This window comes from Ochlerotatus camptorhynchus, unplaced genomic scaffold (genome assembly GCF_037179485.1).
Source record: "Ochlerotatus camptorhynchus isolate MF236.1 unplaced genomic scaffold, CSIRO-AGI_Acam_v1.1 ptg000220l, whole genome shotgun sequence".
In the NCBI taxonomy this organism is placed as follows: Eukaryota; Metazoa; Arthropoda; class Insecta; order Diptera; family Culicidae; genus Ochlerotatus; species Ochlerotatus camptorhynchus.
The window spans coordinates 5,826,054-5,847,584 of NW_027040710.1; the positions used below are offsets into that span (position 1 = coordinate 5,826,054).

The 21,531-nt window shown below is 40.9% G+C and overlaps 1 protein-coding gene across 1 annotated transcript in view; it reads right to left on the reverse strand.

The window, feature by feature from the left end:
- LOC135703711 (uncharacterized) overlaps positions 1-20,710 on the reverse strand; it is a 70,954-nt gene extending 50,244 nt beyond the window's left edge. Inside the window, exons 1-4 of the mRNA XM_065224995.1 lie at positions 20,576-20,710; positions 6,173-6,305; positions 5,934-6,103; positions 4,967-5,872 (exon numbers count right to left, since the gene is read on the reverse strand). Coding sequence (XP_065081067.1) covers positions 4,967-5,872; positions 5,934-6,103; positions 6,173-6,305; positions 20,576-20,693 — 1,327 coding nt within the window. The 5' untranslated portion in view covers positions 20,694-20,710. The remainder of the gene's footprint in view (positions 1-4,966; positions 5,873-5,933; positions 6,104-6,172; positions 6,306-20,575) is intronic.
- Between the last annotated feature and the right edge of the window lie 821 nt (positions 20,711-21,531).

Here is a 21,531-nt window from a genome sequence, read left to right on the forward strand (position 1 = left end):
ATCTTTTAGTGGCGGAATGGGTTTAGGGTGCGTCTTTAAGACCTTGGCAACTTTCCAGAATGGTCTGGAGCGGTCGTCCAGATTCTGGACAAGCCGCCCGAAGCTTTCGTTCCGGAGTGAGACCATTCTGGAAGCAATCTCCTTGTTCAGATCGGCCATTTCACGTTTCATCGCTTGATCTCCAGTCCTCTGAAACTGGCGTCTACGAACATTTCTCAGGCGAATTAAGAGTTGGGTGTGGGAATCAATAGCAATAAACTTACCCCTCACAGGAACTCGTCGGACGCACGCCTCGTCAGCCACGGTTATGGCTTGGTGGAGTCCCTCCAACGCTCGGTCGATGTCCTCCACGGTGTCAAGCGGCGGGTTGTCGATGATGTGCCTGTCTACCACGCGTCCAAACTGGGCCCAGTTTACGCGATGATAGTCCTTGCGCAGGCTTGAAGCAGGAGCCACGTTGCAGCCCAGCTCAGACACCACCGGTTGGTGGTCGGAACTGAGTTCGTTCAAGGCTACCGGCTTGGACAAGCCGATATTTGTCAGGAACAGGTCTAGTGTCGATGGGTTGCCCGCCGGTGAGATAAATGTTGGCTCATCCGAAAACCAAACGGAGTACAGCCCATGCTGTGAGTGGTCGAACAGGAGACGACCGTTCTGGTTCTGCTGGTAGTTCCGCCAGGCCTCATGGCGAGCATTCAGATCTCCTCCAACTACGAAGCGGGAACCGGTACGGGTGATGGTGGACAGGTCCTTCTTGAATTTAGCCGCTAGTCCACTGCTGGCGGCACACTGTCGAGGGCAGTAGACGGCGATGAACTGGACGTATCCAGTCGACGACTCCACCTCCACACCAAGGGCCTCGATGATAGTGGTGCGGATATGGGACAGAGTGTGGTATTTTATTCCTTTCTTGACGACGACCGCAACACCACCCCCCCTGGAGCTGGTGCGATCAAGCCGGATAATGTTGTGGTCAGGCAACCAGAAGCTGTCACCGGACTTTAGATGGGTCTCGGTTAGAAGGCCCACGTCGATGCTGTGCTTGCGGAGGAAGTCGGCAAGCTCAATCTCTTTTGCTCTTACAGAGCAAGCATTCCAGGTGACGATACTTAGCGGTTTAGACGCCATACTGGATGATGAACTTACCGAGCACTTGGATCTGTTCGGGCTTATTGCGGCCTTACGAAGAGCACCGGACATGTTGACGAAGATTTCCATCAGTTCATCCGCTGAGAACAGATCGGGGTTGTTGTTTTGCGCTGTTGGTTGTCTCCAGAATCCAGGGGGGGATGGAGAGCTTTGGCCAGCAGAATCACCGGAAGTTGCTTGAGCGGAATGCACCCGTGAATTCACTTGCCTTTGCTGAGGAGCACGAAGGGGCGGGAAATCCTCCGTCCGAAATGCCGGGACTTTGTCCTTCTTGCGTCCTGGTTGGTTGTTAGTTGCCGCCTGTTTTCGGATGCGTTTGAAGTCCTCGCGTTTGGAGCACTGTCTGTCGGAACCTTGATGAGCACCACCACAGTTGGCGCATTTTAACGCCACGGCTCCATCCGCAGGGCAGTTGGAAGTGGCGTGTTCTTGAGCGCAGTTGCTACAGCGTGGCTTGATGTTGCAGTTGCGAGTGCCGTGTCCAAAGTTTAGACATCGTTGGCATTGGGTCACATCGCGATGACCTCCACGGTATGGCTCCCATCGTACGATTATGGAGTAGATTGAGCGGATAGCCTGCAGCGCATTCAGCGTCACCGTTCCCTTCTGGAAGTGCACCAGGAAAAGACAATCCGGGTACGTCTTCACGTTTTCGTCTCGCCTCGTCATCCGAAAGACAGCGATTGGGGCCAGCTTGTACCGGTCCTTGAGTTCTTTTTCGATCGCCTTGGGATCAACATCCGGTAGACCCCTGATGACTACCTTGAAGGGCTTTTCACCGGGGATGTCGTGCGTGAAGTATTCCGCATTGGAATCCTTCAGGAATTTGACTGCGATTTCGTATTCCGCTTTCGTCCGGAGCATCACCTTAGTGCCGATCCTGCTGATCTTGTACTCAGCTGCGATGCCCAGCGATGCGAAATCGTCAATGAGCGTCTTGAGTGGCACTACCTTCACCATAAGTGGAGGAAGCTTGATTTTCGCCGCACTCGGGCCGGCAGAATTCTCGGTTTCGACGGCGTCGCCGAAATCACCGATGTCGCTGGCGTTCGTCGCGGTAACATCGTCGCGTCCGCTCGTACCATCGGACTGACCTTGGTTCTTCTTCCTCTTTTTCGTCCGCTTCACAGGGACTGGGTTGGTATTTCCAAATCGGTGGGCAGAGTAGCGTACCTATTTGAGGTAGGTACCGAGCTACCCTCACCACAGTTCTTCTTCTCCGCTTGTTCACGAAGTCGGCTCCGAGAGCGCTGTCTTCCCATCACGCGATGCGACCGACACTACTGACGACGCGACGTGCAGTATATCTGCAAACGTTTGTAACAAACTATAGATTTATCGAACAACTCGACAAAGCGAGCAAAGACCGAACTATACTGCTTGACGATCAAGCACAATATGTTTGGCCCCATGAGCTAATGCTTTATAGCAGCGCTCTTTTATATCTTTTCATGTTAAAGCAGAATGATGTGCAACCAAGTGGTATAAAAGCTACAAAGACTCCTCCCATTATGAGTAGTTTGCTATCAAGTAGCGACACTGACTCTTTTCCTTTTGCGTACACGGCACATGAGAACGACCCAAATTTGAGTTTAGTTAACTCAAAATCGCCAAAAGTGCAGGAACTCAGCGATGAGTACATTTGTCTCATGGTTTCCTTTGGAAAACCTAAAAAATCTGCCAGAAAATGGGGAAATCGACGAAAATTTTATTCAGTCTCGAAGTAGTACCAATAGACTGAGTGAATCCAATCTTTACTTTTCTGAAATTCGGGAATTTTTCCCTGGAAAATCCTGGAAAAACCTGGGAAAACATGAGGCAAATTTTAATATAAAAAAAAAAAATGAGGCAAATTTACTCATCGCTGAGTTCCTGCACTTTATTTCTTATTTCTGTGATACCTAAACTCAAATTTGGGTCAATCTGATATCACATTGAAAGATATCGGCGCCGGTGGTTAGCGTGATTACCTCTCACCCCAGCAGGCCTGGGTCCAATCTCAGTCGGTGCCACCGGCATGTTCTAAGGCAAAACATCTCTGATCACGCCTTCCTTCGGGAAGTAAAGCCGTTGGTCCCCGGTTGAGTTGATGGGTTGATTGGTAGGGTCCAGGTGTGGGAGCTGCCTCCCTGGCGTCGGTAGCATTGGTGCTCAGCACGGAAAACAAATCTCGCGTCACTTTTCAATAAGTTCTATCTACATTGATCGATTCTCTTCATCGACTCTCACTCTTTCGTTAATAATTTGGCTTCAAAAATGTTTCCTGCCGTCTTCGTCGAATTAGAAGCTTGATTGTTGCTTCTTCCATCGAAAATATCCGGCCGTGGCGATTCAAAGTTGATCAAGGTTGATCAAAATAATTTGTACCCCTGCTTCCAGTTTGATTACATGAGCATTTTGTGTGATCGTTGGTTCTGAATATGGACAAACAGGCAGATGAATTCTATTCCTACTCTTTACTGTAATAAGCTTGGTGGCCCTGAGAAGAGCCCTTTTGTTGCCAAAGTTGGTGATGATTTAACCTCCGAAACCAAACAGAGTGCGTCTCTGTGCGTCTTCAAAACGTAGATGACATCCATGGCAGCTTACGCTTGGCATGTTTAGTGTAGGTGACAGCATCACGGATCCCATTTTTCAGGAACACCTTCAGCACTCTCGTAAATCAGACCGGAGATACGTCAGACACCGCCACGGCGAGTCAGACGACGGATGGTGGTTATCTCGAAGAATTTGCGTTTGGTTCTGAATATGGCGATGAGTGTGCAAAATATTACGCAATTCCATCCTCCCTATTCGCACGCGCCCGAGGATCGGAGGCGAATGCCACTTCGACTTGTTTCGTCTACTTACTACTCTATGACGACTGTGTCGGGGAAGCAGCATATGCATTTAGGTAATTGGTGGATTTGTTAGTTAATTCGACGCTTTTGGACAATGCTGGACATTTACCAGTGTTTCAATAGTTATTTGTTGAAAATCAACATTCGAAAGCATTTTTATCGATGCGTGGCCATATCTCTGATCGATTGGTGATAAAATTATTGAAATTGAACCAGGGGCCGGTGAGTTATTAACGTTCAAAATCTTTCTAAATTTGTTACATGTTCCATTTTCGGTTTTCACAAAGTGTACCCCCATATAGAAATCAAAGACGTAGTCCTACGTCAAAACCGAACTCGTCAACCCCACCCCATCTTCTAGTGCCTTTATAATTGTATCCTATAAATTTGCTAAAATTGTGCTGCATCATAAACAAATCCAGCACCTGCTTAGTGCAAATTAACACCTCGTTTGTAGCAGTAAGCTTCACCATCGTCGCAACCGTTGACGACGGGATCATGACGCAGCGCCAATGACCTGGTCAACAGCCAGAACGGTGTTTTCGAAAATCGAACAGCCACTTGATGGCAACGCTAAACCCCATTCAACCATCTGACATTGAAATTGACAGCTCTGCCAACCGCTAAACAAAGAATGCTCCCTCCACACTGCACTCTATAGAATCTCGATGTGTGTGCATCGATGTTGTGCAGTCAGCAGAAGAATCATTGACCGTTGAGTCGTGTGTGAGGTGTACCTCGCACTATTATTGTCATTCTCGGTAGGGTAGGGTGCGTGTAGTGATCGTAGTTTTCACCGCATGGTTTCAATAGAAAGAATTTAATTACCCACTGGAACAACCGCAATGGAGCAGTGATGCAATAGGCCACACGCTGCTGCCGCGACGCGTATAAATTCGATTATAAACGCACATCATTAGTATTGCCCGTGTGGTCACTCATACGGGATGGGTTTTGATTACGAAATAAGTACTCACGTCGGAACTTGGTCGGATGTAGGTCATGCTCCTCCGTTACTTTGTAACCATCTGATCCGGATGGTCCTACTGGGGGTGGGCGTGTGACAAAGTGTCCCGAAGAGCTGGGTCCGGATCCTGAACCGGATGGTCGAAGAGGGCCTCCTCCGTAGCCGGAGGGTTTATTTTCTACCGGTCGTTGAGGTCCAGTGCCTCCGTAGTTGGAGATGGTGTTATCTACTGGTTTCATGTTTCCCGTCGGGGCAGATGGACCTGATGGCCGATGGCCAAAGTATCCCGCGTATTCCGGTCGAAGGTAGTTGTTATCGAGTGACGGAATGTTCTGTGCGTAGACATCCGGTAGTCGTTCGTTATTGTTGGGCATCGGGTAATTCGTTTCGTAGAGCATTGGATATTGGTAGTTGGGGTAGTTGACCGGTCGGGCAGGACTAGTTCCCGGGTAGCTTTGAGGTCTGAGATCTAGTGGGTACTTTGTGGGTGATTCAGCCGGCATGGTTGACGGTGGTTGGTTCGGTGGCGCCCGATCTCCGCCGGTGGTAATTTGATGCCCCGAAGCAGTACTGGTAGGTGGAGAGTAATGGCCAGTTAAGGTCGACGAAGGTTGCTCGTTTGTTGTGTAGTACTCTTCATCTGGAGCGGTTGTTTCTTGAACCGTTTCACCGGTAGATTGTCCGCCGTAGGTTGTGCCGATGCTGGTTGAGAATGTACCGGGATATTCACTGGTTGGTCGTGCATCCGGGAATCCTCCACCGTTGGTGGTAGAAATTGGATCACCCGTAGCGGTAGTACCGGCAGGGGTGAAGACTGGTGACCCGGGTCGAACGGGCGACCCAGACGGAGGAAACGAAGATGAAGGCCGTTGCGTTCCACCGGGTGGTAGTTCATTCGCTGGGAAACTACCCAGGCCTAAAAGAGAAGTTTTTGATTAACCAGCGGATCTAATACAGACAAAAACACTGAAACTTACCTCCGGGCCGCGGCGGAGGATTCGAAGGCCCACCCGTCTCTAAAAAACAGTTGTACTTTCGTGCATAGAGATCAAAGTCCGGATCGAAAATGGTACCGACTGGTCGAGAGTTGGTTGCATCGATTATATTGGCTGATAGCTGACAGGTTCCATTTCCTCGTCCAGAAATGCTACATTAGAGGAAGAATGTCGATCCAATGTTAATATTAGGAAAGATAGACAAGGAGATTCATTCATACCCAAAAGAGAATGTTTGGCATTCCTTGTCGTTGAGGCAGAGGGTTTCGCAGATTTTCAACGAATTGGTGTCGGAGTTTCGAAACGTTTTCTCAAATGGCAGCATGGCACCTAATGCTATCCGCTCGAAGCAATCTGGAATGTAGAGAGGAGTTTAAATGTTAAAATTTTATAGCATCTATTTTTTTCAGGATTTTAAATTTGTTGTTGGGTTGATAGCATGATAATGAATATTATATGATTTTTCTTTGTTTGAATAAAAGCTGTAAACGTTTATTTTTGAACGATAATCTCATAAAACTGCGACTTTTGCGCGTAGAAATAGGTTTGACTGATAATTAATTTAAATTTCCTCGAATGTTGCGTAAATTATTTCAGGATTTGTGAAGTGGAAAAGCTTCTAATATTTTATGACGGGTTCAGTTGCTTAGTGGTAACCGTTTCTGCTAACGGAGCAGAAGGTCGCGAGTTCAATCCTAGGTTCATCCTCCTTGCAATTATTCACTATGCCTTTGTTCTATCCCCATTGCTATTATAAAATCTGCCAGCAACGTTTACCAAACGTATCCTAGAGCTTTGCCCTCCCCAATAACAAAGGTCTAAGACTTGTACCACTTACGTGCATGTTCTAATATTTAATTTGATTTATTTGCTTCTAAAAGAAGATAAAAAATTGAATTTTTGTGGTTCGGGATCCCGAGAATTTAATTATGGTCAGGATTTAAGTTTAAAGATGGAACATTTATATCAAAATTTATAATCCAATTTATGTTTCTATGTTTCGTAGCTTTTCAATTTATTATCCAATATTGAAATCTTGATAATTTTTCCATTTAAAGACCAACATTTTATAATTCTTGAGATTTTTAAAATTTTCGTGCCACTCGTGTCAAATACAAAACTGATTTTAACGATGTCTCCACAAAAAAAAACCTTTATATGTCAGCAGCTATAAGAGCTAGAAAGTTATAGTATTGAGCAAAGTTGTTCACAGTAACGTTTTCTACAGCTTTGCCCAGCACAATTATTTTGTATCTCATCATATTAAAAAAAATAATTTGCCTCTCACTTTTAAGTGGATTAATCTTTAATTTTTTTTACCATAAGAAGGAGTGTTGTAACCCGAGAAACTTCTTAGAAGACACCTAGTACCTTTACTCAATCATTTCAGCGTAAATAAAAAAGCGCGTGTTTTGATACCCTTGACACCACTGTGCACCGGTGACGGCAAGGGAGGGGGATATAAAACCTCTAAAAATAGGTCTTCGTAGTTTATAAATAGCCCTTATTACAAAGAGAGGAAAATTTTCATCAATTTCTTACAGGAACATTGCATCTTAGTATCATTGTTGAAAGGTACGACTGTGCAGTTTCTAAAAAATTTAAGATTTTCTATGTAAACTTTAAGGGTGTTTCATTTTGAAAAAAGTGATGCATTTCTGATAGGCCAGTCCGATTCACAGTCTCAAAATATGAGCCGGTGAAAAAAAATGGTAATGATTGATGAAGGTTTAGAGATTACGCAAATGATTTGAAATTTTCATCAATAATCGGTGAATTGGGAAATGATTGATTTTCACTCACATTACTCTAACTTTGGTTGAAGTCGTCCAAACATTGTAAAAACAATAGTATGTGGTTGTCATGACAATGATTAACAAGCATGTTGCTGTTGTGATGAAATTGGCGCTTGGCCTTGCACATATTCATCTGTTAATTTACCCTATTTCGTAATTTTTCCGCATTTCTATCTTTCTTGATATGCTGTAAAACTGATCGTTAAAATAAAAGACTTTTTATTCAATGCCATAGGAACAACATATTAAATTTTTCCAACATTTGGGCTTGTAGAAGCAAATTTAGAACGATATAAGTGATGCAAGAATTTTTTCCATAGTAATTCCCATACAAATTTCAAATCATTTACGCGACCTCTAAACCTTAATCAATCTTAACCATTTTTTGCACAGGCTCATATTTTGAGACTATGAATCGAACTAGAGGATGGCCTATCAGAAATTCATCACTTTTTTTTACAAACTCAAGTACCCTAGTGCTCATCTCGCTCCGGGTGGCGATCTTGCCCCGTCTACCCCTACCTTCATGTCTGGTACTGCTGGTGTCCCGGTGACATGGATAGCCGTTAGACAGTGACGCGCGGGGCACCCCCAGAGGTCGCGTGTAAGAATGTGCATATTCTTCTCGCCCTGGGAAATACTATCAGGAACGTACATTTCGTAATACTTCACTTGCACTTGCTGCCGGATCCGGACCTGATGGACAATCGTTCGCGTGTAAGACTTGTGTATACTTTCTTGGTACCCTCGCAGAGTACGCTATAGTACATATTATGCAATAATATCTGCTGCCTGCCATCCACACCGGGTGCTAGAGGAGCTATTAACACAATTGGATCGAACAATTGTTCTGCTGCTGTTAAATCATCTATAATACATCGGCCGAGAGGGGAAAAAAGTGCTAACTAAATATAGCCATAAGCATCGGAACGGATGTTTGCTATTATTTGCATATTGGAGATGACTTCTGTGGGGGTGGGTGGGAATGGAGGTGATCGGCTAGTTTGTTGCGTATCGCTTATTTGCAGCCATTGCAGTATGAGAACCAGGGGGTGGAAGGGCAGGGTTTGTTTGGCTACTGCTGCAGATTTGTAGCTGAACTGTTTGATGCGTGTACCTAAATGCACGTGGATGGCACGGTGGTGGATCAAGAACTCTCCCATTCAGGTTAATGAAACAGAACCGACACAGATTCGAGAGCGAGACGCGACGGGCGTGACATCGAGTGGCGCGAAAGTGAGAGTTTTTTTGTTGGTGCCGAACACTTAATATGGCGATACGTTTTAAACGGGTTCGTCATGTTTTCGTCATGTTTACCTAATTTTAGCGATGATCATCGGGGATAGCAACGATGATTAATGAAGACATGTGGGGCTTTCGTCGAGAAATACGGTGGCGGTGGCGGCTGGTATTTAATCAGATAAAAGTCGACGACAGTATATCTTCGCCAATTTTTGGATGTCGGCTGTGTGTGACGTAAACCATGCGAGAAAGTTGGCAGAAAGAGCTTATAAAAGTTGATTGACCGTGTAAAGCGTTTAGTTTTGAAATTCCACAAAGTTGAATGAATGTTTGTAACGATCTTATCTTCAGGGCCGTTTTAGGAACAGGAAGTTTTTGGCTTTGAGCAGCTGTAAATCATCACATATGTTCCTTGGTTTCATAGTTGACCTAAATTTACTGTAGAGCTGCGTGCGTGTCCTTTAGGCAGGCTTGATAAAATTAATTCCTCCCGAGAACATTCATTCCTCGTCTCCTTGGGAACCACTGTGACGCCATTTTCGCTGTATCACTGTTTGGTGGAATTTGATCAGTGGCAGCTTGCCAAGTTCGACCAGAATAGGCAATCCACCTCATGCTGCTCCAGAAAAGGCAGTAGTCTCTTCCGTAGGCACTCCTCTTGGTAAACTTGCTGGTTCATGATTCCAGAAGTAACGAAAGTTTCGCATTTCAGCCCACAACTACAGACTGCTTGCAAGGAGGAATTTCGACTTATTTTTGATTTTACATCCTTTCGGGCCCAGGAATTAGATAAAACTGCCAGGAGCGGGATTTTCATTTCGAGCGTGCAGGATCGAACCACGACGTGGTTGCTCCGGTGAAGCCATGATGTAAACAAATGAACTTATCCTGACATCCACACCCCTTACTGTGACTCTATACACTCTTAGGTTGATTCAGTGAAATTTGAAAAAAAATGCCGTAAAAGCAGCATTTGTGTCCGGATTGTGTCCAGATATATTCTTATTCAACCTTTATATGTTATTAAACACATAATTTGCAACGTCATATTGCCACTTACAAATACAAAATATCATCATAACATCTGAAGATTTCATATTTCTGAAAAACATGTTTTTCGGGCAGAATGAGCCTGCTTTTAGAAGTGAGCTTTGATATGCTTACGATAAACTCTACCAAAAGTCAGTCTAGCTAGCTAACTGGCATGTATCAGATGAAGAATCTTTATCTGATCATTAACGTTTGAACACTTGAATGTTTCTTCACAAACCTTAGCATTAGAAATCCTCGATCAACAATCTGGGGTCTCTATTTTGAACTACTAGCATCTAAAGTTCATGGGTAACGTCTTGCACAATGAAAGCATACGAAGAAGTTTGACAGCTGTGGTCTGTTAAAACTACTAGAAGAACGCTCTGGTGAAACTATGATCTAGTTAACCTCATGAAACAGTATAGTGTAGAAAGTTTTGAAATTGACGTCGCTTAGAGGATTGGGATTGGTCAGCTCACAAGGTATAAAAAAAGGCACTCCGATCTGCTGAGCAATCCAGCTGGAAAAGTTTTTGCACAAATGTGTCCATTTTGAGTGAGGCTAGTCGATTATACAAGATTCTTGCTAAATCAACAGATTTATAAGCGAACGAAATTCCAAAATTAAATGACGACTACACATCTACTGATGAATAAATGCTGGAACATTTGTTTGAAGCACACTTCCCAAAGCAAATCTAAATTAAATTTTCATATCAACATCATACTGAAATCATACTTTGATTTTAGTCTACGCGATTGACAAATTTGAAAACAAATTTTGTTTTCATTTTTGTCTACATTTGCCCTTCAAAAATTTGTTGTTACAGTATTGTTTTCATTACCTTAGTAGAATATAAAATTGAATACTTGTTTTGTTACTAACAGGAAAAATTAACATCAAATTGAGTTTTCTGTTTGCTCTCACTGATAGCCAAATTAGTTTACAATGTGATATTACAGGAAGCTCCTTTGATATTCCGTTAAAACAACCCAATCGATAGCAACCTTTGTAATCATTATTAGTGACATCACAACACCAAATTTAGTTTTAAATTTATTCTTAGACTGAATTTGACATCATTTGATGAACCAAATGCCAGTTGTAATACATAGGCCCAAGCGCAGCATTGTAACCTTCTATTAAATGGCGCTCAACAGCTTTGCTCCCTACAAATCTCCTGGCACAGATGGTATATATCACATTTTGCACATGGAGGGATTGTGAATTGAGAGTTCAAGAGCCACATGTGAAAAGGGCATACCATCTTTTTGTAAACAAACCTGTGTAGGCCCTTTTCTCGCCAACCGAGGGTCGCCCAAGCAAACCAACAACATTATCGGGAAGGGAAAAGCTTTCCCTACCCGATAATGTTGATGGTTTGCGCTGGTGCGATATGGGTGGCGAGAAAAGGGCATAAGAAGGTTTGTTTACAAAAAGCTTGTATGCCCTTTCACATGTTGTTCTTGAATTGAGTGTATTAAAAAAAACTTATATCCATACCTTAAACATGGCTGGTGACATCTTCTGGATCCGTTTCTCCCTTCTCAAATGCTACGTCAGTGAAATTTATTTCAAAAGGAGGACGATCGTAATATCAAGGAGCCAAGAGCTTCAAACTAATAAGTTTATGCTCTTTTCTTCTCCACTTGTTGGAACGTATTATCGATCATCACATTCGATCATTTAACAAACATACCACTTCATCTTAACCAACTCCTTGGGGACACTGACTCTGCTGCACAAAGTTATGGGAGACGGCCCGGCATAGTGGTTAACATCCGTACCTCTACTGCCACAGCCCCGAGTTCAAATCTCATCTCCGTACAAGTGATGAATGACCCAAGAGCAGAGGTGGTAAATGTCATGAAAATGTTATGGGGAAAAATGTCGTGACAATAGAATATTTCATACAATTTAGCGGTGACATCGCTGCAGTAAAAATGCTCTGCCCAAGAGTGCTAAAGTGACTATTATAATATAAAAAAACACATACAGCTATACCTAGATATAACGTAGCTGTCACTTTTGACTTCCTTCGTTGATATCTCGCAAACGATCATTCAAACAAGCAAAGTAATAACACCATCGAACAGATGAGATAATCCCCCATCTTTTGGTAATATTAATTTGTATGATTCGATTGTTATTAGCGACAGATTGACGATGGAAGTCAAATGTGACAGCTACGTTATATCGAGTATACCTGTAGTTGTATCGAATATTGAAAAAGCATTCGCTCAGACGCAATCTTGCTTGCATATTTTTTTGTAGATAATGCAGTTCCATATCAATTCGCAAAACGATTAATTTTTGTATTTTTTTTTAATTTGACCGAAACGTTTCGTATGGTCAAAAATGCCGTTTTGCATCTTCAGGTTTCCATTTTTTTAATCCAGCCTTATTTTTGAAAAGGGCATAGAAAATGCTAAGTCTATCTTAAAAAACTGTTGATCGAAAACTGTTCGTCCGATCGGTTTGGTGTATTTCTCAATGTTGTAGGTAATGGCTGGAATTATTTTAAGTAAAAATATGCACAGTAAAAATAAATAAATAAATATAATATAAAAACATTTAAAATAGGCAGCCCTACTTTTGCTCAATAAAACAGATGAAATTATCCTTAATAAGTATAAAAATCTCTTTAAAATAGCTCGGGTTGCTCCTTAAATGATTGATCAAAATACGTTAAAAATCTTAAAATGCTCTGTAAATATTTAAAGTACGCTCTCTAAAATAGAAAAAAAAAACTGTACATTAAGCATTTGAAAATGCTCATTAGTATGCACCGCTTTGCACCATTTTGAAGTGTAATTGTACCATATATCATCGGAAAAGCTGCTGTAGAAAGGTTAATAAGTACCATGAAATCAGCTGAAATGTTCAGTTAAAATGCACAAATGCACAAATACACACTTATTAACCTTTCTACAGCAGCTTTTCCGATGATATATGGTACAATTACACTTCAAAATGGTGCAAAGTGCAAATGCTTAATGTACAGTTTTCTTTATTTTAGGGAGCGTACTTTAAATATATACAGCATTTCAGCATCAGCATTTTAAGATTTTTAACGTATTTTGATCAATCATTTAATGAGCAACCCGATCTATTTTAAGGAGATTTTTTTTACTTATTAAGGAACATCGTCATTGTTTAATGATTCATTTACCTTTTTACCTTTAAAATCTGTTTTCTCAAAAACGGTTTATTTATTTCTAATTTTTTATATGGTTTATGAAAAAACCCAAAACTTGGTCTCATTTTTTTCAGCTTGATAGAATGAAAGTACACAAAATATAAAATAAAAATAAAAATTATGTGCATAAAATTTTGCTAAGTTTTCGAGATGTAGCAGTTTGAATTTTAATTTTTTCTAAATAGTGTGGGGCCTCATAGCCTAGTCAGTAAAGGCACGGTATTACCAAGCCGGAGGCGGCGGGTTCGATTCCCGGTCCGGTCGAGTGAATCTTTCGGGTTGGAAATTTTCTCGACTTCCCTGGGCATAGAGTACCATTGTGCTTGCCACACAATATACAAATTCATGCATTGGTATTGGCATCGAAAACTCTCAATTAATAACTGTGGAAGTGCATTTAGAACACTAAGTTGAGAGCACGCAATAAGCTAATATGCTGTGTGTTATCATGGAACACTCTTAAAATTCAGTTTCTTGTTGAAGTTTCATCATAATTCTCTTGGAATGCTCCTTAACACTCCGTATACGATGCCTCCGAAGAATGTGTAACGGCAAGTTTGCAATGGCACAACTTAGCCATTTCTTAATGAATTTCAAAAATTTAGAATTCCTCGGGTTTCTAGATGATTTTGATTGCAAAAAACTTGAAAATAGAGCCATGTACTTTTTTAAAAAGCGAAAAGAGTTGTTACACGTTTTTTTAAAGGTGTGTTTGTAGGGTTTTGCAAGTGGCGCAAGATCTGTAATTTAGATTAATGGGCACAAATGTTCACAATTAGCCAGAATACAGTCATGGTTCCTATAAATGGATCCTGGAGACAACGGAACGGTCCTCGAAAAATCCGGAACATCCGTAAAAATGGTCAATCCATGATCCTGATCCTAGAGCTCTGCGGTTTTTTTGAAAACATTAGGAACAGTGATATAAACAAATATTTGGGGTCGTGACATAAACATGTACCTGGATAGCCATGGGACCGTCCTCCGGAAGATCCGGAACATCCGTAAAAGTGGACCATCCATGAAACTGATACTAGAGCTCCGTGTTTTTTATCATTAGGATCTGTGATATAAGAATGAATTTAGGTCATGGACCCAGATGGCATGGGACCGTCCTCCGGAAGATCCGGAACATCCGTAAAAGTAGTAAATCCACGATCCTGATCCTAGAGCTCCGCGTTTTTTTTTATAAACATTAGGAACTGTGATGATAGAAATAAGTTGGGCTTGTTACATAAACATGAACCTGGATGTCCATAGGACCGTCTTCCGGTTGATCCGGAACATCCGTAAAAGTGATCAATCATTGAAACTGATCCTAGAGCTACGCGTTTTTTTTAACATTATGATCTGTGATATAAGAATTAATTTGGGTCATGGACCAAGATGACTATCGGACCGTCCAGCGGAAGATCCGGAACATCCTTGAAAGTGGTAAATCCACGATCCTGATCCTAGAGCTCTGCGTTTTTTTTATAAACATTAGGAACTGTGATGATAGAAAGAATTTGGGCTTGTGACATAAACATGAACCTGGATGTCCATAAGACCGTCCTGCGGAGGATCCGGAACATCCGTGAAAGTAGTCAATCAATGAAAATGATTCTAGAGCTCCGCAGTTTTTGAAAAAAAACACTAAGAACTGAGATGATAGAATGAATTTGGGGTCGTGACATAAGCATGGACCTTGATGGGTATGGGACCGTCATTCGAAGAATCCGGAACATCCGTGAAAGTGGAAAATTCACGAAACTGATCATAGAGCTCCGTGGTTTTCTTGAAAACGATAGGAACTGCGATATTAGAATGAATTAGGGATCGTGACATAAACATGGACCCAGATGGCCATCGGACCGTCCTCCGCAAGATCCGAAAATTCCGTGCAAATTCGTTATACTTATACTTGATCAGAACTTGCTCGTACAGCTTCCTTGCACGGTTTTTGGCAACCAGGTTTTGTTTCAGCGTCCTCTTGGGATGATTGCTGGCATGGTACGATCGAAAACTTTCTCGCACACAGATTCGCTGAACTGTACTGCTACTTTTCGCCAAATCACGTTCGGAGATCCCAGGATTCTTGGACTGTCCTAATGATCTTCGCTCGTAATTTCCGGTCATATGTTCCACTTCTACGTTTGTTTTGTTTTGTGCGATCCAACGTTAGTTTTTCCCGGTAACGTTTAAGCACGATATTTACAGTCGATTTTGGAAATTTGAGAACCTTTGCGATTCCTCCTGACCACGTTGGGGTTTCAACGTGAGTGCGCAGAATAACTTTTAAACGTGTGTATAAATTCTGATGAAATTTTCACCACTGAATGAATAATCCTTCCGAAACGCTGTCAACAGTTTCTTGCTACGACAACTAGATACGCTACAGTAATTAACCCTTTGTCTGTTATCTTGGGGTGAATACCCGAGCAAAGTTAGAGATCAAATTGAAATCATAATTTGCTGTTATGATGTAACTTATTTTGAATACTCCATTTGATCTCTTTTTGGTTGACTTAACGGTTAACACAGCAAAAATGAGATCAAAATTTTACACTGTTGAATCAAACGGAAAACTAATTCTGCTTTCAATGAAATCAATTTGATTACTGATTTTGCATTCATAATGTTTGACTGAATACGGGCCTGTCGTAAATGGTTAGCATCCATGCTTCTCACGCTAAAAGATTTGAGCTCAAATGTCACCTCGGGCTAGTCACGAATGACCTAACATGTGTTAAACAAAACAAATAAACAATAATCGTTAGTTCAACGACAGATGAACTTAAATCAAATTTTAAACAAGAAATTAACAGCAGAACTTCAAGTTAAGATGCTTTGAATTAAAAAGTCTTGACTGCATAATGAAAGCACAATATGATATCAGACTTCTGTCGCGAAAATTGAAATCAAAATGAGTTTTCATTATGATAGGAACTGCAAACTTTAATATCGATTTGCTTTCATTTTGTTAACTGACCCGACCCCAGACAATTTTTACAATCTTGATTATTCATCAGAACGATTTTTTCTCTGACATTTTTGTATGCTAAAGTCTTCTTGATTTGCCTGTTTCTTAGTTGAGACATATTCCGAATTGTATTACATAACGTTTTGAAGGATTTTTGCAATGAACCGATACTTTAATTGAGTACCGTAATGGTAGCAAATTGATAACTTAAAACGTAAGTATTGAATAATTCTCGCATTAAAAAATTTTCAAACTTATGGTATAAAAACCAATAGGCTATGATGATGCTATCGTACCGCGTGATTATTTATTACAATAAGTGTATTAATTACTGTTTGGATATTTTTGAAATCTCTAATTGGAAAATATAGATATCGGGTGAAATGGCTGTCGAATGACTTTCTATAAGATATTCTAATTAAATTTGGGTCCTCTAAATCCTCGCACAAAATGTATGTTCAACAGATATTATGCAAAAAAAAATATATATTTTTAAATTTTTATCACTGGTTATATCACAGAAAATTATTAATTTTTAACATTGGAAACATTTTACCACATTTAAAAAAAATAGATTCATTGAAAATTAGTTCAACGAAAAATGTAATTTTCATGTTAAGGCAGCGGTAGCGGCGTTGCGGCGCCGATGGTGTAGTGGTAAGCGTGATTACCTCTCACCCCAGCAAGCCTGGGTTCAATCCCAGTCGGCGCCACCGGGATGTTCTGAGTCATTTTTTCATAGCAAGATGGTAGGAAGCCCATTTGAAATAAAATCTTCGAAAGCAGATAATATGGCTGCTAAGGATAGCAGCCCCGGGATCCCAGGATCCTAAATCTGGCACTGATCTTAGGTTATTGTATACTTTCGTCTGGACCTGGGTTCAGGTCAAATTTCGATGCACTAATGCGATTTTGATTTAAGGGGGGAAATACAAGTAAAAAATTTTTTTTTCACGATTTTTTATATTTTACTTTAATTTTTTTTAAATGCTTCGAGCACAAGGAAGGAGTGATTTATGGCCCCGGTATCGCCGATTAACCGTAAGTTCCAGAAATCATGTTTTTACACAACCCAGAGCTTTAAACGCGTTTTTCTCGAAACGGTGTTTTCCATATTGGCGGGACAGTGAACTCAAAAAGTTCTCGTCCAAATGACTTTAAACCTGGCGCATCTTAAAGGAAACAGATTTTTACTCTATGTGAACCACTCATATCATGAAAAAATAACAATAAATAATTTTCAGGTCTGCCTAAAGTGGAAAAAACAGTGAAAAATCAACTTTTTTATTAGATATTTTTTTTCTAAATTTTTAAACCGTTTTTTTGGGTTTTAGAAGTTTACATAGAACACAAATCTTTTATAAATAAGGTCCAATTGATAAAGGTAAGTTTTGTCCATTTTTCAGGTCTCCAAAACGCCCGCTAATTACCAATCTCCACCGGAGGTGACCTCCTTCCGATGTGACCCCAAGGAGCCACAGAGGTCACACACCAATGAAAAAAATCTCTAATTTAGAAGAATATTTAAGCAATTTAATGCAAAAAACCCCAAACGTTTGCGTTGTTTCATTTGCTCACAAAAAAATTCCGAAAATTGTCGAGTTTTTGACGTGTTACTTGTATTTCACCCCTTAAAGTTCGTGTGGATTTGGTGCAGATTTTATTTCAAATTTCGAAAATACCCACATTACAACTCCCTAGTCTGAACATGGAATTATCGTTAAAACTCATTGATGAAGTTGGGAGTCACTGCCAGTGGTGTAAGCGGTTAGTAGACGACGCATGTTCTGTGATAATCGACTGCCTTTGCTTCCGACATTTGCAAAACAAGCTATCAAAGTACAGTACCAAACTGAAATGTCATATGGTCAGGCATGGCAAATCATTTACATTCATTTCGTGCATTCATTTACATTCATTTGCTTCTAACTTTTGCCATCAACAGAATTCCGTAAAATGATGTTTGTAGCTTTTGTAGAGTTTAATATTAACTAAACATTTTGCCAAGAACTCAAATCTGTACCTCTTACGCATGACGAACTAGAGCTGGCGCAACTTGTTACTATTTTTCAGTGAATGTAATTTAGCTGGTTCTATTCGCTCTGGTTCATCATGCATAAGAGATACAGATTTTAGTTTCTGACAAAAGTTGTTGCTAATATCAAAACCTACAAAAGATTTGTACATCATTTTACGAAATTCATTTACGCAAAAAGTTAGAGGCAAATGAATTTAAATGAATGCACGAAATGAATGTAAATGATTTCCCATGCCTGCATATGGGATTCCTTCCATACGACATTGTCGTCGAATACCGTCACGTATTTACGTATTTTAGTTTTTCTCATAATAAGAGCTGCTAATGTTGCACTTGTGTGAATTCTGAAAAAAGCAAGCAGTGATATTCTAATTGTACAATTTCTGATTAGAAATGGTTTAATTTACTTTAAATTGAGGAATTAGAACGAAATAGTGAAACAGTGTCATATGATAGTTATTTGATATTTTTCTTTTTGCTCGAATGTTTTTCTACCGTTGTTTGTGTGAGAAAGACGACGGTAGAGTGAGTGTGTGCATACAAGCAGACTATCACGCATGACAGCAAAGCGAGTGTAGTAAAAAATGTCTACTGTTTCAACCCCTGGTCACTACATTGCATTGTCATTGTATTACATTCTCCTAAATCCATGCTTGGACACACAACTAACTATTTTTGAGAAAAAAATGTCTATGGCTTTTTTTAGTCGCTCCTCCGTGATTGATCAGAACTAATGCACTTGTACAGAGATCCACGTAAATGGTTCATGGGATTAGCTTTCCATATTCAAGGTACAAACACCAGTCTTGTAAGCGGTCACCGTAGTCGACACATTTTCTGTGATAATCGACTGCATTTGCTTCCGACACTTGCAAAACAAGCTATCAAATTACAGTACCAAACTGAAATGTCATATGACAGGCTCTGTCATACGACACTGTCGCGAAGACCGTCACGAATGCATGTATTTTAGTTTTTCTCATAATAAAAGCTGCTGATGTTGTGCTTGTGTGAATTCTGAAAATAGTGAGCAACGATGTCCTAGTAAAACAATTCTGATCAGAAATGGTTTAATTTACACCAAATTGAGGAATTAGCATGTAATAATTTTCTTTTTGCTCGAATATTGTTCTACCGTTTGTGTTGTGTAAGAAAGAAGACGGTAGAGCATGAGAGAACGAATAAAAACAGGCTGTTTCAACCCTGACAAGCACACTAATTCAATCTTTATAATAGATCAATCACAGCGCCATCCACGTCCTCACGGTCTTTTGAGGAGGGAAGGATGATTAGTTCGACGTTCGTTGTTACTAGAGACCTAAATACACCCCTCTGCATTTCCAAGGCTTTCACGGGGAGGATAGTTGTGTTAGTGAGGTGGGTTATTTTTAGATCAGGATTCAACTGTGGTAAGTGATACGATGATGGGTTGGGTAGATTAAAGCAGAATTCGTTTTCATTTTCTAGTGGGGATAGAAATAAGGCAAAGTGAAAAATTGCAAGGAAAGGGGACGGGCCTGGGATTGAACTCGTGACCTTCAGCTCAGTAAGCAGAAACGGGTAACCACAGGACTACCAAGCCTCGTCGTACCCCTGGTCACTACCATTGCATTGTCATTGTATTACATCCTCCTAAATCCATGCTTGAACACTCAACTCACTATGTTTGAGAAAAATGTCTATGGCTTGATTATTTAACTTTAATGGTATTTGTGAATATGACAGTTGGACAATTGGTTGTGGTAAGACATCATTAGCAAATAGGTTGTCAAAAATATTTTAGATGCCAATTATAACATTAATTGCTTTTGACAAACGTTTGATCTATCTTATGTGTTTATGTCAAACTATCGCAAACAAAGTGGGTTATCGTTAACACCAACAGAGAGGGTTTGAATCCTCTAATAATATGTTTATGTAGGTTATGGGCAGCCCCTTAAATACATTTGGAACCTGGCCATTTTTTTAAATCTTTATTATAGAGATTTTTAGCCGAAGGCTAGTTCATCTCTAATCTGGCCATTTTAATAGATCGCATTTACAACTTTCAAAAAAAAAAAAAAACAAGACACATTATTCAATCACTGCGGTATTCGAAAATGTCATTTCTGTTCCTCTGCGTTATTCAACGAATCAACCAGAGGAGATAGGGATTTGCATCATTTAGCTTACATTTGTGTTTTTTTGTTCGCCTTTAACCATATGGACAATATCAAAAAGGAAATGCTTAAAATGCCATCTTCAGTCTGAAACTGTGTCAACTACAATCGGAAATGAAATCGTATTGCTCTTATATAGCTTATGTACCGGTTATTACACAAATGATTACTAATTACAACTTTCTCATGTACTTACCATGCTGCGGTTGAACCAGTCGGTTGTCTATCTGTATGGAGCCACCGATAGTTGAGATCACAAGAAGAACCAAGCCTATGCTAAGCATGTGCCAGCTTCTCCGCCTCGGAATCTCCATTTTCCACTTGTTTTTTTTTTGTGTGTGCAAAAATTTAAAGACAGCCCTCCACTCTCACTGCCGTTTGCTTGTTGATTAAAATTCACTACTTCACAGCGCGGTGATTTTGCGTCTCACTTTGTATGTGTCTTGATTTTCACTCAGTGTTCTCGTTTTCCCTAAATAAAATTCAAAAAAATGTTAATTATTTCCTTTGTCCCGATTTTTTGACCATTTTGTTGTGGTGGCACACTCTGTGGCTGTTTGCGACTGATTTCGCGATCTTGTATCTTTATGTTCCCTTTATTTCGCGCACCCGTGTTCCATCCCGGCAGCTTTTGGGGCGGAATTCCAAGCACTTGAAACCGTTTCACTGCCGTCCGGCCCGGTAGACACAACCTTTCTTTTATCTCACACCGAACCACGCGCGGCGGCGGAAAAGGTCAGGCCCACAAAACACAAAACTTAAAACCATTAACTAGCGACGAATTTCCGAAATTCGCGCCAGCACCGTAATTGGGCACGGAGAGAAAGCGCGACTAGTTTTTGGCGAATTTCTAGCGGTCACTGTTACGTCTTCCCTAGGTCCATTTGTCCCGGGGCCTGGCGTTTTACACCCGTTAGGAGTATTATCACGTTAGATTGGGTGTTATTATCTTCAGTTTTCGCAAGATTGGGTTGATGAACTTGGGCGGTGTAATTAGTTGGGGTAGAAAATTTCACAATCTCCAATCTACCGGTCACACACAACTGTTTTCGAATATGTGGAAGTTTCACAAACAGCACATGATCACCCTTTTGTGGCTTGTGTAGGCAGTTGCGAATCTTCCCACTCCTGAAACTGAAGAACAACCGGGAA